This window comes from Cynocephalus volans, chromosome 11 (genome assembly GCF_027409185.1).
Source record: "Cynocephalus volans isolate mCynVol1 chromosome 11, mCynVol1.pri, whole genome shotgun sequence".
Lineage (NCBI taxonomy): Eukaryota > Metazoa > Chordata > Mammalia > Dermoptera > Cynocephalidae > Cynocephalus > Cynocephalus volans.
Window position 1 is genome coordinate 42,090,212 of NC_084470.1, and position 26,781 is coordinate 42,116,992.

General features: G+C 35.9%; 1 protein-coding gene across 5 annotated transcripts in view; it reads left to right on the top strand.

The window, feature by feature from the left end:
* Positions 1 to 26,781, top strand: part of RBMS3 (RNA binding motif single stranded interacting protein 3) — a 672,503-nt gene that overhangs the window by 600,314 nt on the left and 45,408 nt on the right. For all 5 annotated transcript variants that reach the window (XM_063114184.1, XM_063114181.1, XM_063114183.1 and 2 more), the window contains one exon: positions 20,140 to 20,250. In XM_063114184.1, coding sequence (XP_062970254.1) covers positions 20,140 to 20,250 — 111 coding nt within the window. The remainder of the gene's footprint in view (positions 1 to 20,139; positions 20,251 to 26,781) is intronic.

Below are 26,781 nucleotides of genomic sequence, written 5' to 3' on the forward strand. Positions count from 1 at the left end.
TCAGAACTTAGGATTTTAAACCTACCTGAAAGCAGTTAGATATTCCTGTGTTGCTTTTATTAGAATAGTTATTTATTGGCTGTTCAGGAGAAGGACACGTTTGTCCTAAAGTAGGCTGTTAATTATCATATATGTCTACGAAAATGGTAATCAGAAACATGGGTTATATTTTCAGGAAAATATATGTGCATTTGGAAATTCCATGGGGGGAGAGGAAAATGTGTTTTAAGTTTTATTAATCTCAAGTCATTTAAGAATCTTCCAAAGGGAGGCTCAAGAACTGCAAATTATAAATATTGTGTAACTAATTAACTTCTAGAATATTTGCAGTAGAATAAAGAAAATTACTGTTGCTTGGATTTTGGAAGAATGATAGCCATGAAAAAGTAGATATCCCTTTCCGTTTTTTCCTCTCTTTAACACTGCAAATGATAGATTGCTTTTAAGCCAGTAAACTTACTGAAAAAATGAAACCGGAGTCATTCATTTATTTATTCATTCAGTCAATGAACATTTATAGGGTGTCTGCTATGTGCCAGTCACTGTTCCAGGCACTTGGAATACAAAGCTAAACAAAAGAAGGGTCCCTTCCCTTATGAAAATTATGTTCCAGCAAGGAAAAATATAGTAACAAAAAATAAAGAATACACAGACAAATGGTGTTAAATATTTGAGGCCAGATTTTGGTAAAAATGTCAAGCAGGTATAATTTGTCTTTAGGAACCTCAGCCATTATTTTCAGCATCCTTTCTCTTCACTTGATTTTCTTTTTCAAAGCACTTAGGTGTTCCAAAGCTCATTTTTTTCTCTCTTTTGTTTTTTTATTTAAACAATATTTATGGAGAACCCACGAAATGATAGATGCTGTCTTGTTCCATATTCAGGGATGTAGTTTAGAGAGTAAATCAAGTATAGTCCCTTTCCTTATAAAACTTACAGAGTATTTGGGAAGAGAGAGATCAATCAAATCATTATATAAGGAATATGAAATTAAATTGGTCATAAGTTGTATTAAAGAAAGATCCATGGGGCTCTCATCTCACATATTTTGGGCCCTGATTTAGAATGAGTGTATGGGTGTGTGTGTGGAAGGTGTGTGTGTTTGCACATGAATGCACATTTGATGGGATCCTAAAGAGGAATCATGGAAAATAGAAAACATCCTTCCTCTTCAACTAAACTAACAGAATGATTGCTTCTCTCAAAATCTCTTCTGAATAATTTGATCTGGTCATTAGTATCTTGGTTTAAATAAGGCTGTCAATGGGCTTGAGTATGAGCATTTTTTTTTCTATGACTATGTAATAAAAAGTCTGTTACTCTTCTAGAAAATTCCAGGCTCAGCAAACAGGTGTATTGGTCTTTTAGATTTGAAGTCTTCTATTCAGGTTACAGAGGTAAGCATATATTGTATATGCCAACACAAAAGGTAAACCTGAATATTATAGAATAATATTTTTTATGAGTGAAGGAAGAGAGGCTCAGAGGTTAATTGACTTTCCCAATATCACACAAGTTGATGGCAAAGATGGGATAGGAATGTTTCAATCTAGTTAATACTTATTCTATTTCACTATATATGTGACTTGATCCTTCATTACATTTTTATATTTCAAGTTGTATAATTTAACCTAGAGTAAATCAAATTGACAGATTAATAAAAAGTATCACGGCCAGTTTCTTCAGTATATAGAATACAAAATATTAGTATGTTATCTATGTCCATTAATGTTGGCTACATTAGCATAAGTGAGATATCCCATCATTATACTTTATGTGTAAAGGAGTTTTATAATTTAGTTAAAAGCTTTAACTTTGACAGGCACATTCTTTCAAATGGTATTAAAATTTAATTTTTTGCCTCAAAATTATATAATGTAGGATGATTTATCTATGGTAAATATACCTTATTTTTAATCTGCATAATCATTGGATATGGCCCATATTAATATTAGGAATATTGTAGAGATATTTCAGGCTGCCAAATTAATGACACTTTTTGCATTTTAAAAAGGTAGATTAAATAAAGCACACTGTAAATAACTGAGAAAGTTCTGCGAAGGTGCAATATAAAAATTGCATCACTGTATTTTCTGTAAGCCTGTGTTAACTAGTGCACTCTCTAAAACTATATGCTAAAATTCTTTTCAATTTTCTGTACATAGTATTATTATAGCAGGTAATTAATTTTGAGCATTGTGTAATAATTTTTATTTAATTTTGTTTTTGAAAAGAGGACTCTTACTTTTTTCAAAACCCCACATATTAAGTTGGAAAGATCAAGTTTTGAATTAAAACCAAATCAAACAATTTCTCCTAAAGTAATAATGATTTGTTGTTTTTCTTATATTAAATACTATCTATTTTTAAAGTAAAAATAAAAATAGTAATTAAAAATAAAATTAAAAATAAGAATCCTTTTTTGTATATAGGCTCACACTGCTTTTAAAAAATAAGAAGACAATTATTAATAGCGAGGTAATATTTCCTACTTTTTAAAAAAGTTTCTCCCTAATTAATTTTTAAACTATTTAAGCAGTTATGCTCATAATCCTATACTAATGTAATGGCATTGAGAATAATCTGCCAAAAACAGACATTTTTATACTACAGAATCAAATCCAGTGGGGTTCACTCATCTGCATCCAACTCACTACATGAAAAGTGAAGTTGGGGACCAGCCCATTCCCACTGGGAGATAAGATCAATGTTGGCTCACGAATCTGTGGCACAGGGAGCTGCAGCATCTCCTCCAAGAAATCAGAGATGGACAGGTAATCTAAAGGGTCAGAGAAAGATAGAATTTTTCATAAAAGGAAGAAGGAATGCAGCTTTCACAGGAGAAATGCTACTGATAAAGTTGTAGACCTTAATGCATGCAGACTCTCAAAGCTACTTTGTATACAGGTGTGTATAATACTCACTTCATGCACAGTTTGTGGAGTCAGTAATTGTTACAGTTGCTAATCTCAGTTATAATTTTTGTCAACTGTCCCTCTACATTCTCATTATAATTCCCTGTCTCTTAGTAGTTACAAACAAAATATGCAGGTCTTTGGTGACTTTCTATACTGGACCATTTCATAATATGTGGGATGCCTCCATGGGGTAGGCATAGGGAATCCCTCCCAGAACTAAATTCAGGAGCCAGGAATTCTAGATAGCTGCAGGTTCCACCTCCCTATGAAATAGGACCCTGGCAACATAAGGCTAAGGTCACTGCCTGAGACAGCTGCACCTGCTTCTTTGAGATCTGTAGGTTGTCAACTTTTCCACCACTTTATTCATGAACTTTGCTCCAGCATTGTTCACCTAATTATCTCCCTGCTTCTCCCTACTCTCTGATTCTAAGGGGAAAAAATATGGAATAATATCTTAAGTGTGTTAGCTTCAGAACTCTTTAGAAAGGCCAGTTGTTTCATTACTGACCTCTCTCTTTTTTAAAAAAAATTACCTGAGAGAAAAATGTCCCATGACCTCTGAAGGTCTGATTCATGAGTCAGGTCATGCATGGCAGAAGCAAGATCCTCATTGACCTGCTGAAAATTAGCCACATGGAGTTAAAATCAAACCCAATCAAAAAAAAGGTGAATGAGACCAAATAAAAGATGAATTGTCATTTGCTTTTATGATAAGTTTTGACATTTGAAATGGGTCAGCAGATTTCCTACTCCTCTTGTGTCTGTAAACTGAAAAGCTGAGAGGCTCATTTATACTTCGACTTTTAGAAATTTTGTAGAGTGAGCAAATTGGCAAATATGATAACTTATCCTCACAATTTAGATGTTAAAAAGAATGCCATTTAAGCACTGCATTTTGTTATTTTCAAAAACCATGAGTAAATTAAAAAGTTCTCTTTTTCTGTAATTCTTGCACACTATTACCTTCATCCAAAAAACAGGATCTTAAAAAAATAATTTGACCCATCTGAGTTCACACTAGAGCTATACCAATTAGGATGGGGTGAAATTATCATTTCTTGTGTGGATACATTCTTGGAATATAATGTTTATTTTTAACTATGACAATTGATTTCTTGATTCATTAAGGCCTCCAATGAATGGACATAAAAGTAATAGTTACTTTAAAAAGTCACAGAAACAATTATGAACCAATGAAGTTTCATTATGTTTAATTAAGTTTAACTTTTGGACATATTTGGGGACACTGTACAGAAATAATTTTTTTAAAGGAAGGCCAGATTCCAAAACCATTGATATTAATATTTCTTAGGTCCATCCTATGAAGAATACATGGAATTATAATTAGACATTTTGGTTTTTTAATCTTACAAAATACCCACAGTAGTCAGAATAGGTGGCACTTAGAATGTGTGGATTAGCTGTGCTCGCTGTCCCATTGCCATGCAAGTACTAAAAGCTACCAACTGACAAGTTGTTTTTGGGGTGTGGGCAAAATTGTCAGGAGGAATGACACAGTAAAATATTACCAGTCAATTAACAAGTGGGTTGACAACTGGACTTGATCAGAAATAAGCAGAAAGGGGGCTCTCCCCATAAGTAAGCTGTGATTGACAACAGATATGAACAAATATGTGGTTATTGCCAACTTTTCTTCAGAGATGAGCCATCCATCCCTTGAGACTTTAGGACTCTAGCCTGTGAAGGCATTTCTGATACTAATAACTAAGATAACTATAGAGTCATTTTTAGACACAATCTGGTGTGTCTACAAATCTCCCTCATTTTTTAGAGCTATTTCCTTCTTAGCTTCTTCAGTTTTGTGATCTCAGGCTGTTTCCTGGGGACCCATGGCCTACTGCTGCGGGAAAATGTCCAGGCTTGCTCACCTTAGATGATGCCTTAACTTACAGGGGGAGATACAGTTGTGGGCCTCACCTGTGACTCCAGAAGATGAGCGTTAGCATCAGCGAGCCAAAATTTTAGACTAAATGAAGGCAGAAATTGACATGGTATTGCCAGTAATGTTTTACTTCTGTGGAAAATTTTAATCTCCTTGATTACTATTTCTGCATTACATTTTTGAAACTCGTTTTGTTATACTGCAAAGTTATTTAACTCTAAGTTACTCTAAGTTCTTTCAGAGCGAAACATTATAGGCACACAGTAAGATTAGTGAATTAATTAATTAATTAATGTTCTTGATCCTAAATGCTATATTTCACCAAAATACCTTTTAAAAAGTTATCAAGGCTCTAATGTTGCAGACAGTTTGGTATATATACAATTTAAGAAGCCCCCTCAGTATCTGAAGGTAATGTAATTATTTCTACTAAAAGTTTTGCTTTGTCTGTTTTAAGCAAGCAAGTAGACTTCTTAAAAACCAGATTAATTTTTGTTTCTAAAAATATATCCTAATGTCAAGGTATAATTTTACCACAGAGCAATTCAAATTGATTGTCCATCCATTTGAGAAATGTGTTATAGTCTCTTCACAGTATTTCAAAGAGTTGGATGTGTTAGTGATGAAAACATTTCCTCATGGGAACTTTATACAATTAAAAGAGAATAAATGATTGACTGATGCATACTCTAGCTAATTGAAGAGATACTGAGTCAACCAGATGTTTTCAGCTGAATCATGCCCACAGATGCTATTGCTTTATTATTCCTTAATCTAGGGATTACCTCAGCTAGCTAACTTGGGGACATTTGAGGGTTTCAAATAAGCTTGCCTTTCTTTTGTTACATACTTCACAGAGAGCTCTTGCCTAAAGGGGGCCTACCTCCCGCCTTGGAAATGTTTTCAAGGAAGTTATCACGGCTGTTTATTTTTCCTGCTCTTGGATGTGGTCTTCAGTGAGGTCAGCAGAATGGAATGACAACGGCCACAGATGACAATGGAGCTGTTTCCACAGCTGGCTGCAGAGAGTGGGCAGTCTCTTACGGATGAGCTAGCATGTGGAAGCAGATGATATAAAACATCTGTCACAATGGGAATAAGCAAAAACAAGGTGCCTTTGAAGACTGCCTTTTAATGATGAGGTGGAGGGGGAGGTTGGTCTCCATGAAGAGAATGAAAGAAGTAGTTGCTGGCAGGCAGAAAGCTTCAGGCTTGTCTTGCATGAAGTAAAGCAAAACTATATGTTGGAAACCTCTGATGCTTGTCAAATCACCTGATTTTGCTGAATATTTATTTCCTTGCTCATTCCACAAATAATCTATAAGAAAAGGAAGGGAGTGCTAAGAGAAAAAAGTTGGAGAAAAAACTAAGAAAAAAAACTAATTCTGGGCTTCTGGTCAAGATGGCAGAATTGACGGTCCCCAGCGTCACTCTCTCCCACAAATCAATCAATTTACAGCTATTAAAAAGAAAGACAGCCAAGCTGGGGCCACTAGAGCTCAGGGGAAGAGGAGGAGAGACCTACGGAGTGCATACAGGCAAGAGAAGCCACAATAATAGAAAGAAAGGATCGCTCCCAACGTTTCAAGCCCTGGCTGCTTCCAGGCTGGAGCTGCTGAGCACATGGAGCAGGAGCTGGCAAAAGCCACAGCTGTGCCCTTCGGATGAAGTTGCTTGAAGGTGGCAGGGGAGAGGAGGGCCTTCTTGGCCCCAGGCCAGCAAGACCACTAATAAGGTCCCCATGGACCTAATTAGGGGTGAGGGGCCACAGACAACTGAAAAAAGGAGCCACTCAGAGACCAGTGAGTGATCGCAAGGGACCAGCACACTGCCCGTCCCATGGGAAATGTTTGGAGTATGGGTGGTAGGGGACATGAGCCACCATGGGAACATTGGGGCACAGCATGGACAGCTGATCTGTCCCCCAATCAGCACAGGCCCACTCAGTGGAGACTGGTCAGGAATACAGATCTGATGGGGTGCAGTTTGCTGAAAAGACTCAGGCCCAGGCCAGAGTTTCCACATAACCCAGGTGTACCAGACCTCACAAAACCCAGAAGTATATACAATGTCAACAATTAGAACCTGAGCTGCACAAAAATCCTTCCCCAGGGAATCAACAACAAAGCAGAAATTTAGCTCAACCACAGGGCTCAAGTGCTGGTCCCCACAAGAAGTTCCACCATTTTAGAAGTAAGCAAAAGACAACAAATTAGAGGGGAACAGCAAATAATCCAACACAGAACTGAAAGAAAAAACAAATACCTACAGATCAGAGACAAAGTTTGATATTAACTAGCAAAGGTCTAACACCACCAAAGAACACCTATAAAACCTAGAAGGACCAGAAGCCATCTGGGCTCCCAAGCCAGGAAGTCTGAAGAGCTGTGGGCCTCAGCCATGCCCCCCCAACAACCACACCCAGCTCAGCCTCGACCAGCAGGCTGCGCCCCCCCCCGACATCTGCAACCAGCCCAGTGATGACCACTGCAGGCTGCCGCAGGAAGCACCCTGGGCTCCCAATCTGGGGTGGTGGGGGGCCTAAGGCTTCAGCCACATCCCCTGAAATCTGTATCTAGCCCAGCAATGACTGAGCCACTGCTGGAACCCCCCTGGTCTCCCCTGCTGGAATGAGGGGGGGGGCACAATGGGCCTCAACCAAGCCCCTTCTCCTTCCTCCTTCTTCTACCTTATTTTCTTTCCACTTCCCCTCTCCTCCTCTCCCCCCAACTGCTCCACAACAACATCTTAGAATATAAAATAATAACAATAATAAATTAATTAATTTAAAAAAGAAACTAATTCTGAGTATTTTCCTCCTGGATAACTGTAATATATCAGTTTAATTTCAGCTGGTAGCTAAGAGATCAGAAAAAGTGTTTTTGCATTAAGTTTACTTGAATGTATTTGCAGCCCCATGTTATTTTTTATAGTTTTGAAAGGTAATATGAAAATGTTATGTCATCCAGGCCACATGGTGATAAACACTTCAAAATTTGAATACTAGTTAGATATAAAGTCATATTTCTTTCTCTTGAAGGAGCAGTAGGAAATGATAAAAATATCTTAGTAAACTTTTTTTATTAAAGAAATTTATTTTTTAATTGAAGTGTATTAATTGTATATATTTATGGGGTACAGAGTTCTATTTCAATACATGCATACATTGTGTAATGATCAAATCTGTATAATTAGCATACTCATCATTGCAAAAATTTATCGTTTTTTTTTTTTTTTTTATGAGAACATTTGAGCTCCTCTCCTCTGGCCATTTGAGAACATACAATAAATTATTGTCAATTATAGATGCCTAGCACTACTGTCCCTACTATGGCTTATTTTCCCTATCTAGTTATAATTTTGTGTCCATTAACTAACCTCTCCCTATCCACCCTCCTCACTTCCCCTTCCCAGCCTCTAATAGCCACAATTCTACTCTTCACCTTAGTGAACAATTTTTGATAGAATGATGTTAGTTTAATTTCTAACCCCATCTACCTTTGAAAATTAATTAAAAACAATAAAATTAGCACATATTTTATCTCATATAGTTGCTATAGAAAGAAAAATCTTTTCAATAGATTGATCTGATAGCAAATAAATGCTGAGTATTGGTGGACAATAAAATTTTAGATATCCTGTTATATGACTAAAGGGGTGCTACTGCCACTGCTGTCCCCCAAACCACATTGCTGTGCTCTGGTGAGGAAATGGCCATCACTGCTGCAACATGGACTTCTGGCACTTTTGCCACCACCTGGCCAGGAAAATGGATGCCACATTCTCTGCTCATTCTTATTCTAAACTGTCTTCCAAATCTGATTCCCCTGCAGGTGCTTCTGATTAGCAGAAGTCTCAGATCTATATCCATCAGCAAAAAGGTCTAGGAAATGTGGAGATTTTGTTTTGTTTTGTTTTTCAATTTGGATTCACTTTGTGGGGAACTAATAACATGTGCAGAGGGTATTAAAAAGTAAATGTCTACAGCCATGAATGACAAAGGAATACCATGGGACATAACTGGATTGATCTTAATGATAGATCTTAAAAGGAAGAGAAAGCAGATTTGGAAACATTTATGTTGTCACATTGACAAGAATTGACTACTAGGTTACTATGAATGATGAGGGAGAAGGAGATAAGGATGGCCTGGAATGTTCTATATTATCTCAAGAATCAGTGGAGAAAGAATATGGGCTGAGAATGAAAGAGAAAGAAAATATTTAGAATGGGTCATGGTTGTTTTGAGGTGCCCACGATTCTAGAGGCAGTGAGCAGTTGGAAATTTGAGTTAGGAGTTCAGCACTTTTGATTAATTTTTAAACTCATTTCAGCACTTTTAATTAATTCCATTAGATCTTAACTAATAGCAATATTTTTGAATTTTTCTTCTAGTACCTTGCTAACATCTTGTATTTACGGTATGTATATACAAAAATATACAAAATATTAACCAAAATATTTAGATACTGACTCTTACTGTTTTATGAGGCATATAGCATTTCTCCTAACACTTGACTGTAAAAGGTATTTCTAACTAATTGGTGTAGCAGAAGATTTTATTTGAAACTAATGGGGGTTTCAGTGTGAAGGTTGTCATAAAAATATGTCATAGGAAAGAAAAAAATTTTTTTGTAAAGGTGATTTTATGGATAAAGGCAGAAACCCTATGGAGATGATTAAGAAACTGGACTAAATATTACTGGCTGTTTGTGGTTATAACAGGAGGCATATTAACATTAAGATTATCTCAAGCTATCTGGCCCTCAAATAAGAACTAAAAAAGGAATTAACAAAACGATTAAGAATTAAACCAAGAATCTCTTTAGAAGCAATGCAATAGAAAATTCACTGAAACAGAGCCATGACATATAAAAAGTAGAGCAAAGCTTCTCAAATGTTACCATGGATATGACTCACCTGGGGATCTTGCTGAAATGCAGACTCTGATTCCATGGGACTGGGGTGGACTTGCCATGCGGCGCTAAGCTCCCAGATGATACCATCTGGTCCCAGACCACTTTGAGAAACAAGGTACTAGAGAACTGAAGGCCGTTTGATTAAACTAAGAAAAAGTTAAAATTACTCATATCATATTACTGTTTAGGCAAAATGGCAATAAATCTAAGTGTAATAAAACATAACTAAGTTTCTGGCATAGATCCTACAACAAATAGGACACTGAAGAATAGCAACAAAAATCTGGCTTTCATCTCATCTACTAGACAAGGTGTATATTGAAACCTTGAAGGCCTTATCTTGGTTGGATGCTAATTTATGTGTTTACCTTAGGATATGTCCTTTCCCCCAGAACATATTTTATCTCAGCATTAGATTACAAAACACATCATCAATAGTCTATATACTGAGTTTGAGACATGTTAGAGACAATAATACTAATAGAAAGTGTACTTTAAAGGGAGTAAATTAGTTTTTTAACAGGGTCGTGACTTTGCACCTGTATCATTATATCTAGTTGAGTTGTCAATTCTGAACAAGTAAATTCTTAAAAATGTCTTAAAGGAGAAAAGAAGTAGCCCAGAAATGTCCTCTGAGGAACTGCCAAATAAAATGCATTTTGTAGCGAATTGCAGGACAAGGAATAGCTACTTTCCTGGTAATAGCCAGAACGGAGGTGCCTTGTGACATATTTAGGCAATTTGCACTGTAAACATTGGCTATAAGTGAGATAACAGGCAGCTTTTCCTCTTGATCACCTCTGTGGTTTGAGAACTGATTTCCCGGGCCCATTCACCAATATGATCCTGCCTGACCTTGAAAATGATTTGCAGCCATGTCTTTTGGTCTATTTGTCGTGAGGAGAAGTTTTTAATGAGAAGCTTTCTGATAGCTCACAGTCCTGAGTGCTAGTTAACACCAGATAAATATTTTACCAGACAAAAGATGGAGTCCATAAATATTCAGACATCTGCTGGGAATCCTGTTTGTCTTATCATTTGGAAGAAGACTGGCCTGGAATACCGCATCTGACATGCATTTGAAACTTTCTGTACACTGAAAAATCTACTTGGAGGTATACAAAATGATTGCTGTACAAGTGAATAAAGCATTTATTCTCTTATCACATGGAAAGGTTTGACAGGAATTTTAGGCAGATATACGGCTATTAAAACAGTTTGTGACACAGGAAAGCCCTAATAGAAAAGCTTAAGTTGCTTTAGTGGCCCTGAACATTGGCTGTAGTACATAAAGGAAATTTTGTAGCATTTAGTCAGGTATATGTAATTCTTCCACAGAATGGAAATTATTTAATGAACTCCAACGTTAAAACTTCCTTGGGTAGTGTGAGACTCTCAGAAGTCCTGGAACTCTCATGGTAAATGACAAGAAGGTCAAGCAGGCAGTGGTCAGACATGGGCATTTTTAAGGGACGGTGGAGAAAATGGATAGATGGATCTTTTAAGTCCACCCTTTTATTCAATAAAGAAAATGTTTCTGTTATTTCAATTGAATTATCTTGTCCAGTTTGAGTGCAGAGCTACTGTGATTGTTTTGCTTTCTATTAAAGTCATAAGAACCCTGGCTGATGAGCAGGTGTCATTCATTCATTTAGTCATTCAGCACCACTAACCAAGCACCTGTTTCTTAACAGACCCTGATAGGCTTCAGGACCATTGAAAAACAAATGTATGTATAAAGTGATATAAATGATACCAACAAACTTAGAATCCAGGGAGAAATAAAATATGATCATGATCAAAGTGTGTGCAAAATTTTATGAGAAAAAAGACAGCCAGTGACCGACAGCCTGGGTCCATCAGGGGAGATATTCCGTAGAATGTAGCATTTGATAAGAATCTTAGAGAACACATGCAAACCTGCTGTAGGTGACAAGCACTCCTGGCAAAGATACCGAGGATGTTGTGTAGTGCAGTGTGGTGCAAGGAGAACCTTCAAGTGGATGGGTCTGGGGAATCAGGCTACAGGGATAAATTGTGTGTTATGCTAACAAGGCCATCCTAGACCTACCTGTAGAAGCTTTCTTTTGGACAGAGATAATTCTGAAACAGAGTGGGAAAGCACAGGCTTATGGGTAACCCCACTAATCATTCACTCTAAATGCTTCTGCGTAGGGCAAGCAGGAATGGAAAATGGTTTTGGTCCCATCACTGAACTATCCCATCTTCCCTTACACTCCTCCCAACACATTTAATTTACAGTAGGGATTGGCTTAACAGTACCAATGTCCTACAAATGACGTTTCTGCTATGAAATAATATTTTTCGAGATGCTATTTCAGCTGTAAAAATGAGATCTAGGCTTTACTTTGGTAATGAAGGTAGTTTAACACCGTTTCCCTTATATCCCCATGTGGAACAAAAAATAAGCAAAATTGGTTCTGCCCGTCATTAAAGGTGGGCATATATATTTGATTATCATTGTTAAGGTAGGAAAATAGTTAGGAGCTATTTTCCATGTCTCTGAGGTCATTTTTTTTATTATGTAATATATTTGGTGGGTAGAGATCAGGGGTTTTCTTTGCATTTTATAAAACATGAAAGGTGGTGAACTATGTTTTGATTAAGCCATTTATTTGGTGTCATCGTTAAATGGTCTTTAGTCTTTGGCTTTTGTTTTGTTTTGTTACTGATCCCTTTAAACTGATTTTAGAAGTACACAGTACATCCGTGTGGGAAAGGTATATACCACAAGGCCCCTGAGAAGTGAGGGCAAAGGACAATCATTAGTTGTTCCCCACAGATAGCCTGACTCTTTCACATCCTCTACACCACACCACACGGATTTTTTTTTTTTTTAATTGTCATTTTTTTCATGACCGGCACTCAGCCAGTGAGTGCACTGGCCATTCCTATATAGGATCCGAACCCGTGGCGGGAGTGTCGCCGCGCTCCCAGCACCGCACTGTCCCGAGTGTGCCACGGGCTCGGCCCCACCACATGGATTTTTACAGCACACATGTTTGTGCATGGTATACAGCCCCAGCTGAGAGCTACTCCTTGGTTTTGTGTTTGGAGCCAGAGCCTAATGAACACAAGTTCACCCTTTGTGGCTCAAACCATATGAAACTTGCTGAAGAGGGCCTGGGATTCTTCTGTGAACAATTAGTATTTCCATTGGCTCAGGAACTGTGATCTCCATAAGTAAAAATAAGAACAGAAAAGAATAGAGTAACCTAACTGCAAAATGAAATTCCATTTATAATTTTAATAGGATTGGTTCTTATAACCAGATATATAAATTTAATGATAAAAGAATTAAGTGTTCTATTCCACATTCAGTCAGCAAAACCATTTGATCATTGGGCCCCAAAGTCTCAGTTTTTCAACTCTCCCTCAATAATGTAATATATTTAAAATCCACTTTGTTGTGACAGAATTCTAAAGAAGCTTGTTGAAAACACAAATAGCTACTCCTAAACATGTTTCTTTAGTTTTAGGCACAAAAGTCTAAAGGATTAAATAAAGCATTGTTGAGAATCCTAATTATCTATGTACCTACTTTGGTAAGAAATACTTCAATGTGACATATTTACTTTATATTCTCATTCAAAATGACACTATTGTATTAGTAGGTACTTAACAAATAATTGAAACCATTATTCACAGCTGAATAGCCATACTATATAATTAGGATTCTTTTAAGAGGGCCTCCATGGGTAAAACTAATTTTGTTTTAGTGTCTTTTCATATTACACTAAAAAAAACCAACACTTCCAATTAATGATAACTGAATCAAAGCAACCCAAAATAAGAATATTTGATTTGAGTAGAAGAAAAAACTCTAATTTTATAACTAATAGATATCTCATTAGGTAAACTATGTGTATAACTCTTCTACATTGACTGTATAGCAATGGAAAATGTCTTACTTCTAAACTACCTCTAGCTCATAGCTATATATCTCTATGTAGTAGTCCAAATATTATGCTAACTAAATCTAACCTTGTCCAAGTGTTGGAAAGAGAAACCCAGTTCCAGTTAGTCACATTTCCAAAATAAATAGAAAAATGAATTTGAACTAAAAATAATGATATAGTCATTGAAAGTCACGTTAATAGTCTCATTTCCTTTCATTGCTCCATTATAGAATTTGGGAAATTGGTTTATATCAGAAATATAATCTTAGCATATAATCTAAGATCTGCTGTTAGTTGTAGGGAACACACAGTATATGCCTACTTTGTGTCCTTTTCTAACTAGTGCAGTTCCAAATTCTTTCTCATTTTGTGTAAATGGAGCTTATGAATACACACACACACACACACACACACACACACACCAGGGTTTCTGAACATCAGCACTAATGATGTTTGTGGCAACATTTTTTTATTTAGACTATATATATTTTTTAAATTATCTATTTATTTGTTGTGTGGAACTGTCCTATGTGTTGTAGGATGCTTAGCAACAATTTCTTCTGCACCTCAGATGCCAATAGTATGCTTTCTCCAGTTATAACAACTGTGCGTGTCTTCAGACATTGCTAAATCACTCCTGCTTGAGAACCACTGATATGTGCACATGCACAAATATTTTTTTATGTTCATAATTTCCATAGATATAGCATTAGTAGAACTTTTTATAACAAGTGAATTTCAAATCTCATCTTTAAGAGCACGGTGGTCAAGGATATCATAAATGCACATATACAAGAGCTGTACCATGGTTTTAAAACTGTATCATGGTTTTAGAACTGTCCCTGGCAAGAACACGTTTTCCCAAAAATTTTGGATTGCTCCATTTTGATAGTAATCTCAAAAAACATTCCTAAGTACTTTTGATTTGTAATTTTGTTCTTTCATTCTTCCAGCAAATATTTACAAAGCATATATTACATGCCTTATACTGTAGACAGCACTATAGACACTAAATAAACAATGGTAAACAAAACAGACATGATCTTAACCCTTTTAGGATGAACAATCTAAATCAGAAGTGTTGGTAAATGTTAACCATTTTTAATTTAACTGATTAATTAGTGGTACACTGACATATAAAATTAATTTACAAAGGCTGATTTGAGTGTCTACTGCTTGCAATTTCCTATTTATAGGGATTACAAAAGTGTGTAAACATAATCTCTGGACTCTTGGAAGATATAGTGTTAAAAGAGGCAATTAGAGAATAATAAGGGAGAGGAAGGGATTACGTGCTAAAATGGAATTCTGGGGAGAGTGTGGCTTCCAGCTTACCATGGTTATTCATCATTCTCCCATACCTCCAGCATTTGTCAGAGGTCATTACAAAATGCTTCCCAAGGAGAAGGCTACCACCTTTGCCACAGGTTTCTGGATTTTAAGCATAATTTTTAAAGTCAGACTTCCCCTCCAAGTTAGTTGGAAGTTTATCAGTGTAGCTGAGGATTAATGATTATTTTGAAGGATGGGGGATATTTCTTGATCCTTTTATTCTCTCCCCATAGCAGTCCTTCTTAAACCTTCCCCCCAAAAATCCCTCCAGAAAAACCATCAACAAATGAAAGAGATTAAACACCTCTGTATATACTACAAGACAAGGAATGTTGCAAACTAATATCGCAGGACACTGCAACTAGTTAAAGGAAATAACTTTATGCCATTCATCGGATGAAATCACTGTTGTTACTGAAAAATCATTCCCACTAACTAGTTTATTTGTGAGCTCATATCATTCACTGCACTCCTTTTACATATGCTAAATATAGTTGGGTGTACACAAACTCAACCAAATATTTATTGTAGAAATATTAAAAATTGACAGAGAGAGAAAAATCACACAGATGAGAAAGAATAATGACCTACAACCACATTTTTAAAAGTCATATTGAATGATAGAATTACTAAAAAGTTCTTTTCAGTTTTGCATGAATCACTATAGGGGATAGTACAACATGGACCACAAACACTGTGACCTGAGGCATTTAGACAAGACAAGAAGGGAAAAGGGGGTGATATTTTTTTCTTTTTTTCTTTCTCTCATATTATCCAAATAATTTTCTTACCTTGTGCTTTTACATTCCTAGGATTTCAAATACAAGGCTCACTGAGTTTCCAAAAAGGAAGGATTCTCAAATGTATGATAACTGATCAAATGGAAGCATGTCAGGTCATCAGGCTTAGGCCTGAATTATTCAGATAATCTCCTTAGTTGAGCTCATCAAAAATGCAGGCTTGGCCTCTTTGAATTTTTTTTAACAAGATGTAATATGATTATGACATAAAGGCTCATGCCCTACAGCAAGACTGGATTAAATCAAATAATTGAGAAGCAGCATAAATAAAATAAAGCCAGCTGTTGGCCTCTAAGAACTGTAACATTGGCTTATGCAATAGCAGTTTATAGACAGAGCATACGTTTTAAACTTTAGGGTATATCAGAGTCACCAGGAGAGCTTGTTAAACAGATTCCAGGGCCTGAAGCCAGCGATTCTAATTCGTGGTCTGCTTCTGCTGCTGATCCACAGACCACAGTTGGAGTGGCACTGGCCTAGAATACTGACTATCACAGGAATATTAAAATAGCCAGTTTTACATAGTCGTCTATGTTCTAGCATCCATATAGGTTTTAGGCCAGCTATGTGTGCTCTTAACGAGAGAGAGGTTGCATGCTTTCCCTGATTTGCCAGTGGTCCTGTATTTCAGTGGGGAAATTAAAATATTGATGCAGTCTCTAAGACTTCAAATTTCTTTCAAATATTGGCAGAAGGTTAACAACACAGATGTTTTTCTGGCCTTAGATCAGATATATTTACTCCACACATGATGATCTTTGGAATTTACCCCAATTCCTGTTGAAATTGTTTATTTCAGAACTAGAGTGACCAGATCCAGTCTTTGTCTCTGGAGTGGGAGCAACTTTGTTCTGCAGAGGCAGTGGCTAAAATGGACCAGACGTTCTCATCAGCTGTTTGGTCAATGTGCTTTTTAGTAGAATTACAGCATGCTACAATATTTTTCTTTGCAGCTTAAGCATTGAGCAAACCCAGACATCCGGAGATGCTAAAATGAAAAATCTGTTTCCTCTTGCTTTGCCATTTGCCAACTGAACTCTGTCAGACAGCACATTCTATACATTTCAAGTAAACGAAATTATCCTTAATGTGTTGGCAACATCTGTCACAAAACACTCTTCAGTCTATGGCTTAAATGTATTGAGTCGGAAAGGATTTGACAGTGTATTTAATGAAGCACAATTATGGTTGAGGGCACTTGTTTTGCCTTAACAACGAAAAGGTTTTTCTTTTCTTTTCTTTTTTGTTCCACATGATACAGAGGAGATTCTGTAATCTTTGATAAACAAAGTAGCTGGAAAACACCACTCTTTGTTGTAGGTAACCAACACTTAAAACTCTAGTCTGTCCCCAATAAAGTATCATCAAGAATTTCATTTTTCCAAGGGGTTCTTGTCAGTTACTTCCAGCTTACTCATTGTGAATTTCTTCCATTTCCTTGAGATTAAAGAATTTATGTTCCTAATAATTTATGGGAATTTGTTATTCATTGAACATTTTTACTAAATATGAACAAGAATGTATATTCTTACATATCCTCTCCGAAGAATCTTTTTTATTTTATTGTTCATTTATTTGCAATAACTGGTCTGCTTAGGAAACGAATGTTTCCCTTGTATTGTTTTCCACTCTGTGCCTAGTGCTGCTATTTACAATTCAAAATTATGACAAATCTTTTCCCACTCTTTTCTTTGATTGTCAGGTTTCTGGTTTACACACAGAAGCAGTACTCACTCTGTGGCATCTATAATCAGATGAATCCCCAAACACTGCTTTCAATGAAAAGATTGTCTAAGAAACCAGACAATCCTTTTTAAATTAAGTGCAGGCATTCAATCCTTCTATTCTCATTGTGCATAAATTTTGATTGATCTGTCACATGCTCACCTACCTTATTTGCATATTACCTCCCTGTCAAAGACTAAAGTCTACCTCACACACCCCTGGGGAATGTCATAACTCCACAGCACTGAGAAGAAAGTGTCTTTACCAAATACAATTTGCTCTTTGTCTCTGATTTACATGAATGATCCTGTATATGGCTAGAGCAGGCTGCTTAGAATTGAAGGGTTTGGGGGTTGTGATAGTTTAGCTGCATGTTGGAATGTCTAGGGGCAAATGTTCTACGAACATACTCTAAATCTCAAGTTCAAGAAGAGAATTGAGGTCCCGCACCTGCTAAAGATTAGAATGTTGTGCAAGTGCCATATTTCTTTGTTGAAAAACATGCTTCAGGAATTCCATCTTAATTCTGAAGTTATTCTACAATTTATCCTAGTTGACTTAAGAGGAACTCTAGTTCTTAAAGTATTTACTTCTGGTCTGGCACAACAAATATTTGAAATGAAGGTCAGTAAGTATTTTTAAAAAAAAAGAAGAAGAAGGAGAAGAAAGAGGAAGAAATAAAGATACTTTTGTTAAAGAAATTCAGGAAGCAGGAAGAAAAAGTTATGTATGTCTGAATTATAATTAAGTGAAAGCTTATCTTATCGTGTCTGTCATTTATGAAGTATCCTGGTGAATGACAATTCACGGAAGCATCAAGAAATTCAAACAACAGAAATGCACAACTATGTATATTTATGAGCTACAGACCTATAAAATAATATAGTCAAGGATACTTCAAAAAGTTTGTGGACAGGTTCTATTATCTTTTAATTCTATTTTCCCAGAAACTTTTTGACGAACCCTCATATGTTTTCTGATGGATTCCAGCTTCAAGTCCAAATGTCTTTGCGAACAGAGCTGGCTTTGCATATCAAGCATTTCCAATGTCTGGCTCAATTTCTGTTCTCCTTCAAGATTAATGGGAGGAGCCCATAGGGAAGGCGGACTGGTAGCTTAATCTTTTAGCATTTACAGTCAGGAAGTTGGATTTAGATAATACCATGACAAACTGATCACCCTGAGCAAAAGCATTTTGGGAAACATCTCCTTGTGTGTAATTAGTTTGGTTGCCGAGGGCTTGCTGTCTGCACACATCGGGCCTAGTTTTATTTCTTCAAAATGTTTACTTATACGAAAAAAAGAAAAAAGGTCACATAGTGAGAATGTTTAGGCAAGAATAATTTACTCAAATGCATAATCATTTTATTACAACTGGGTATTTAAGTGGATTGTTCTATTATGAGCTTCTTCCTTCACCAAAATCTTTGTAATAAAGCTCTGGAATGATATAATCTCAAAGATTTCATCCAATTTCAGCTTTTTAATTTTGTTTTGAAAAAATATTGTTTCACTCTCCGAGTTAATTAAGGGAGAGAAGTAGGGTAGAGGAAGAGGAATGGAAGGTAACATGGCCTGGACCCATTTGTCACTAGGCATATGACACTTGATATATGGATGAAAGTCTTTAAACATATCTATTATTTCTTGTATTTCCAACATTTATAATAAATTAAAAATATATATCCTAGAAGTATGCCCTTCCTAACATCTGATAAAAGTATTTAATACTTTTGCTTTTTCTTAAATTTTAACTTATGGATGAACATAAGAATTTGACCAGCTTCATCAAAATTCAGTAGCCTTCTGTCTTTTGTCAAATGCATAGATAGAAAATATGTTCAAATATCCCATATCTTTTCCATAAGAGGATATATTTCTGTTCTCCTTCAAGATTAATGGGAGGAGCCCATAGGGAAGGCGGACTGGTAGCCTAATCTTTCAGCATTTATAGTCAAGAAGTTGGATTTAGATAATACCATGACAAACTAATCACCCTGGGCAAAAGCATTTTGGGAAACATCTGCTTGTGTGTAATTGTATTGTGTGAGGATATATTTCCTCCTATGGAGAAGATATGGGATATAGTAACTTTGATTTTTAGATCGTTAATGTTAGATTTAATATGTCCTTCAAAGAGATCTAGTCAAGAAACCCATCTGGGCCAGCATTATCCCTTGGGGTGATCGAGAATTGTCTATAAATCATAGATGAATGTCATAATCCAAAAGCTTTATTCAGTATCAAGAAAAATTAGAGAATTTCCATTAATGTTCAGATTTTTTAGTAAGAGAAGTTTGTATTTAGAACAATGGAAGAGAGGATATATATAATTTATTTGAAAATGTTCTACATCAAATGTTGGAAATATAAACAACAGGTATTTTAGACACATCACAGATAAATCACATCAGAGGAAATGAAGTTGCTAAAGTCATATATTTAGACAAGCACAAAATGACGGATGGACATAAAAATCACATATGGTAGAATTTAGTCATTTCATTAGAAAGTAAACACATTTGATGTTAACACATTAACTCAGTTTACTGTGTTTATTTTTTGAAAGTTTCTTGCTTGTGGAACATGTTTTCAGATGGACATTGTATGTGCTTGTAGGGTGCTGTGATTACACCAACAATGGACCACCCTATGTCAATGCAGCCAGCAAACATGATGGGCCCCCTGACACAGCAGATGAATCACCTTTCATTGGGTACAACAGGAACGGTGAGTTGAAGGGTTTGTTTTGTTTTCTTGGACTTCCTTGATAAGATGCAGTATTCTGTTTTCACTAGCATTATTAGCGAAACCAGTTCTGTATCACTGACTAACACAGCTTTCAGGTTCTGCTGTGAATAAGGCTGCATTCTGTATGCCTGTTCAGTTCCAGGGTACATTTACTCATGTTGACAAGGCTGAGAGTTCTACTGTGTTTCATTTAAATTCCAGCTATTTCTTGTTCTGATGACACAATGCACCAGGTATAATGTCTGTTTTTGGAAAGATGCAGGTTTGCATGCACCTGCAAATCTAGACCCTGTAGCTGAATATACTTGAGCCTGGTTTTCTTTTCTCAGCTGCTTACCAGTTCAGCCTATATATCATTCCCAGGTTATTCAAGAATGACGGGCCAACTGTGACTATGACTGATATAAAGGGCTTTTTATTTACTTTCAGTGTTAAAATCAATAAAAAGTAATTGAGAACCTGGTGTAATCAAATTATTTTCATCTTTCTTTTGAATATGTTGACATTGATGATGTTGAAAAGAAGGAAGGGAATCTAATGTGCTTGATCTTTTCTTACAGGTTGAGATATATTTGATTAGTCATATTTCTCCTTGGGAAACAAAAGTTTATTGAAAAATGCCTATTGTAGCCTTGATTTTATATCAACAAGGCATTTGAAATCACGGGCAAAACTTTGTTTTCTGAAAAGACGATTCCTCCAAATGTTCAAGAAGGAAAATGTCTAATACCTTCACCTAGAATACTGAAACTTTTTAACTATCATTATGGAGAACATCAAAGCCAGCTGCTCCTGACACCATCAATAACCATTTTATTTTTCATGAACGTTAATGAAGAAAATCTTGCCATTTTTAAAGACATAGAAAGAAAAAATATATTTTCCTCTTTCTTGGCAGCTCGGACTAGGAGTCAGGAATCCTGGATCCAGATCTTGATTGAGCCCTGATATTTCCATCTGTCTTTGGGAAATGATATCTTCAAGTCTCAATTTCCCTCTCTAGTTGAAGTATTTAACTTGATGATACCGTTAAGCCTGCATGTCTCATAGTCACTACCTCTGTGATTCTGCACAGTTGTGCTGGCTTCATCTCTAAGTACCTGTGTACATTGTGCACACTTGCTAAGTATCGGCAATTTTATCTCATAGTAGTGACTTTCTTGCCAAACAGGTGTTGTTGATTCATAGACATTTTGGAATATAAGAAGTTTCTGACAGGTCCACTGAGGACTCACTAATTTGCTCTATATAGGAAGAAAATCGAAATACCTTAATGGAAAGAGTCACGTTGTTTCAATAAAGAAATTTAGTTTTATTAACATAAAGTACTGATCTCTAAGGCCTCAGTTGCTGAACTTGTAAAAGGCAGTTGATGATACCTTAGCCATCCAAATGCTTGGGCTAGATCAAAGGATTTGTTAGGTTTTGGAACTAGACTTTTAGAAGTCATGTCTAAGACTACATTTATCTATATAGGATGATACAGCTAATTTTCATCATGGAGATAGAGTGAAAGATAATATGTGCATTGCTTTTAGCAAAGTGTAAGGATTATTTATAGTCACTTTGTGCGTTACTGATAAAACAGGTCCCAAGAGCAGTACTGGGAAGCTTGAAGTTTCTCATGTTCCCACTGTAGATTTCACTCCATGTCAACCTCCCTCTCCTTTAATGATCATAAATTCTGAGTGAGTGAAGTAATGCAATTTTACTGTATTGAATGACAATCTGGAATCCGATAAAAGAGGCAGTTATAATACAAATCATACAAAGAAACACTTTATAAATTTTTCTCACTTGAATCAAAAGCAAAGCCAACTGAGTTGCTAAGGTTCAAGTTTGCAAACTAGTAAAACTATAAGAGATAGATTAACTCAGTACATGACTAAATCCTTTAGGTAATTGAAAAATAAGAGATATAGAACAGACTCAGAATTGTAACAGTTATTGATTCAATAGCATGTATTATGATTGTGTGTTTGAGCATTTTCAACAAAAACATATTTATCTGGGACTACAAGTTTGACCCAGTTCATAATAGCCAAATATATATATATATATTAGTGATGTATATTGTGTGTGTGTATATATATATATATATATATATATATAAAGTGATATCACTCTCTTTCTTAGACAGTAAAAGTTTTAAGCATGTGGCTTATTTGTAACACCAAATTTCCTCTTTTTCTTTTTTTCATTTTTTTCTCCCTTAACATTAGTACTAAATAATGCTTAGATACATTATAAGCTGCCCATAGCATGATATTATACAAAGATTTAATATTTAATAAGGTCTGGAGAGGTGCAGAGAAAATAATATTACTTTGTAGATTCATTCAACAAAATATCATTGAGTTTGTTTAATGTCCAGAATACTGTTATGTTTTTTCTTAAACTATCACTCTAATTCTTTGATATGCCATTTTAGATTCATTGTATCTGAATTTTTGACTGGCACTTAGAGTGGCTATTATGTAGCAGAGGTTGATTTTTTAAATCAAATTTGCCCACCTTATTGCATCTTTCCAACATTTCTGTTAATAGGAAGGCAGCCTGGCATCATGCAAGGACCAGTGGGCTTTGGAGTCAAACTTGAGTTCAAAGCCTGGTCCTTCCCCCTTATTAGCAATGCATTTTTAGGCAGGTTACTTAACCTTTTTGAACTTTACTACCTCATTTACAAAACATCCCAGGGATGTTGTGAGAGCTTTAAATGCAATACTGTATGTAGCATACCTGATAGTATGCGTGACATCTAGTAGGTGCTTATGGAATGAGCTGCCCTATGCCTGTACTTCCAGTGGCTTCTAACTGGTGGGAATCTAGTCCAGGTCACCAGAAGGAATGTAGCGCCCTGTCAAATCCACAGTACAACTAATTGTTCTTGTCTGTTTCACTTGATATAACTTTTTTCTTTAAAGTCTTCACTTTTTTAGCTGCTAACATACTCTTACAGGAGTGCAAACTCAAAAGTCCATAGAGTCCAGCCAAGTCACATTAATAAATAAAGTAGACTGAGTCCAAGCAAAACACCTTGGGAATATATAATCATTTTATAATTATAACCATATAATAATTGTCTCTATATTTGCTTATATCATAAACATAGTCATGTCATATACATAATACTGGAGATTACATTTTAGAGATATTTTCAATGCAGTAATAGTATCTCTGCCAGAGTGTCGGGTGAATAGTAGAAAGAGATGGCACCTTTGGCAGCCTGGAACACAGATGCCTTGTCAAGAGAGGGCAGCCACTACTCAGCTCCAGACAGCTATTTACACATGGGCATACAGACCCAGGGTGGTCTCACCTTTCTGTTTTTCAAGATAAGCTAAATATTTGGATTTTGATGTGCAATTTTCCTATCTTTGAATATTGGGCCCAGTTTGTCCCAAAAGCTCCCAGTTAGTGACTCCTGCCCAAGGTTTTCTTGGTTCTTCTCCAACTTCTCTGGCTATTACTTCTTTTCTTTCATAGGCTCCAAAGCCAGGGTTTCAGTTTTAACTTACTTCTCATTCATGTGATTTCCTTAAGCAATCTCATTCATTTGCATGGTTTTAAACCCCACCCTTTGTGCTGAAGACTTCTAAATCTATGTCCTCAATGCTAACTTCATCTTAGAATTTTAGACTCATTTATTCAACTACTTGCTAAATATTTCCATGTGAATCTCCCTCAGACATCTCAAAGTCAGCATGACCCAAACTAATCTCATATGCTTCCCTGAGCTGTCTTCCAACAGAATCCTCTTCCTTTTGTGTGTTCCTGCCCCCTATTTCCTTTGGAGCTAATGCCATGAAAATTTTCCCTGTAGCCAAACCATACAAGTGGGACTCAGTCTAGACCCTTTCCTTTTTCTTCACAACCATATGCAATTTCTTTTCAAGTCCCACCGATTTTGTCTCATAGACGTGTCAAATACATTCTATCTACCAAATTTGTAGTGTCTGCCCAGAGCCTTATTTGATTAATTGTAATAATCTCCTAACTGCTCTTCCTGCTTTCAGTCTCAATTTGCTCCAATCCATTCTCCACCATCTTGCCACAGCCAATTAATCTAAAACTATTTGACTGTCTCCGTCCTACCTGGAACTTTTCAAAGGCTGTCAGACATCTGAACTCACTGAAACTCTGCAAAACAAGGTGTGAACAGTGACAAGTCAAGATTAATACAAGAACCTCAACTCTAAAACCAGATGGGTTCCAAAGGCAGTGTAGAGCACGATCCAGTGAATGAGCCAGAGTAGGCAGTGATTAGGGCTGGTGGAAGTGGGAGCTAGGTTAGAAGTTTCCATTTTTAGAAGGGGGCCTCAGGCCACAGGCTGTGTGCCATTTTCTCTGTAGGAGATCCCTAAGAGAATTGTATTGAGCCCAAGCCTCTTTTTCATCTTGACAAAAGCAGATATATTTTCATCCTCCATGACCCCAAATTTTGAAATGGATACCATGTAGTCTAATTAACTTTTCTCTACAATTTTCCCCCTCAAATGTTTATTGTCCAATTTTCTACCTATTTGAAGCTGGGCAGAATCTACAGGACTTAAAAGAAATGAATTTTAGGCAAGCAGTGTAACTGTTTTATCCCAGGGCTCTGCTGACCTTGAAGAATTTTTCTAGCTTTCCTGCTTTTGTTTATTTTTTGTTACAGGATTCCCTCGATGCAACCAAAGCCCCATTATCCATAATTTCTTATCACTTTATTGTAAGGTTTAGCAAAAATCATTGGGGACTTCACTGTGTTATTAAAACCTCCAAATTGCATGACAATCTTGTTTTACAAGTTCCTTATCTCTTTTCCATTTGTTCAGTTGCTGGTCACCAGTGGCTTACAACATCACCAGAATCTGTTGAAAGAAACAAAAAGTTTTGTTCTGCAGGCTTCTTATCTGCACTTCTCCAAGCCTCTGGTGATTTCTTACTTCATTGGATTCCCGTGCTGTAACCATAGCCACTCACAAAAATGGTCTTGTAATTGTACTCCATTGTGCACTACAGTTCCCTAGCATTTTTAAGTCACACCACTCCTCCCTGCTCTAAAATTCTGATGGTATCAGGTGACAATCCTGAATTATTCACTTTGCGTAGAGTTGCCTTTTTCTTTTGCATTACTAAGTATCCACATAAGTATTAAGACTGAGAGTTACAGAAAGCAACAAAGGATTTTAAATAGACTCCTGATTCAGGAAATAATATCATAAGTGGTAATGAGTATGTCTATTTAAATAACTTTACAAAAGAAAATATCAATTAACTAAGAACCGTCAAGTATAAGGAAGAAAACATAGATAAAAATGTAATAGTTTTAAAAACTTTGTTTAGTCTGATTGTGAAATAAAAGACCTTTGAAAGTAATCTTATAACATAAAATGTAAATGAGTAGGCATTAAGTGAAAGTCTGGTATATTGAAATAGTTTATGTGCAAATATTATGCTTTTCTGTTTAAAAAATGAATTCTGAGTTCACATAAATTAATGACATAATAGAAAAGTGCCAATAGATAAAATGCCAAAGAACATGAACAGATAGCTGATAAAGGAGAAAACAGAATGCCAGAGAACATATGAAAAAATTGTAATCAAAGAAACAGAAATGCACACACATATATCATCAAATGAAGTTATTAAAATAATACACATTGCTGATGAAGGTGTAAGAAAATAAGTATTCTCGAACACTGATTGTATGATGATGGGAATCTAAATTTGTGTCAGTTGGATAGCAAGGTGGGCAGGCAAGACATTTCAAAACATTTATATTGACTGACCAAATGGTTGTAGTTTGGAGAAGCTAGTCTGTGGAAATATTCTAAAATAATGGAAAAGACTTCATGCCCCAAAGATGTTTGTGCCCCCAAAATGTTTGGCACAGTGTTCTTTATAATGTCTAATAAAGAAGAATTAAATAAATCTAATGCATCCATAAATCAGAATGTAATGCAGCATAAATCACGAGTTTAAAATAATTAGGAAAAGTATTATTTATAGTGTTAAATCAAAAAAGCTGGATGTAAATTTGCATATTTGGAGTACAGTATCAGCTATGAAAAATATATTTATAAAATAAGGCTGTAGAGAAATGCAAAACAAGTGTTATTATTTCTGGGTGATGAGATTAGGGTAATATCTATTTTAATCTTTATATTTTTCTATATTCTCCAACTATTGAACAATGAACATTATTTGTTCTTATTATTTATTTTAAAATGTTATAAATATATTCTTGTGAAATGACTGGTGACATGGTCCTTTTTAATTTGTTTTTTGTTTTGGAATGGTAATGTATGATTGCAGTTTGTTGAAAGGTACTAGGAATACTAGGAATTACTACCACTACTAATAAAACTTTTGGAGACACTTTAAAAGTGATTCTACTTTTCCCAGATTTGGGGATTATACTCAACATACTAGTTCATGTACCTGTTTGGAAAAACAAAATAACTTGTGCCTATGGTTTATTTGCATTTGAATCTTTTGATCAATGTTTGATTTTGTTGGTCAATG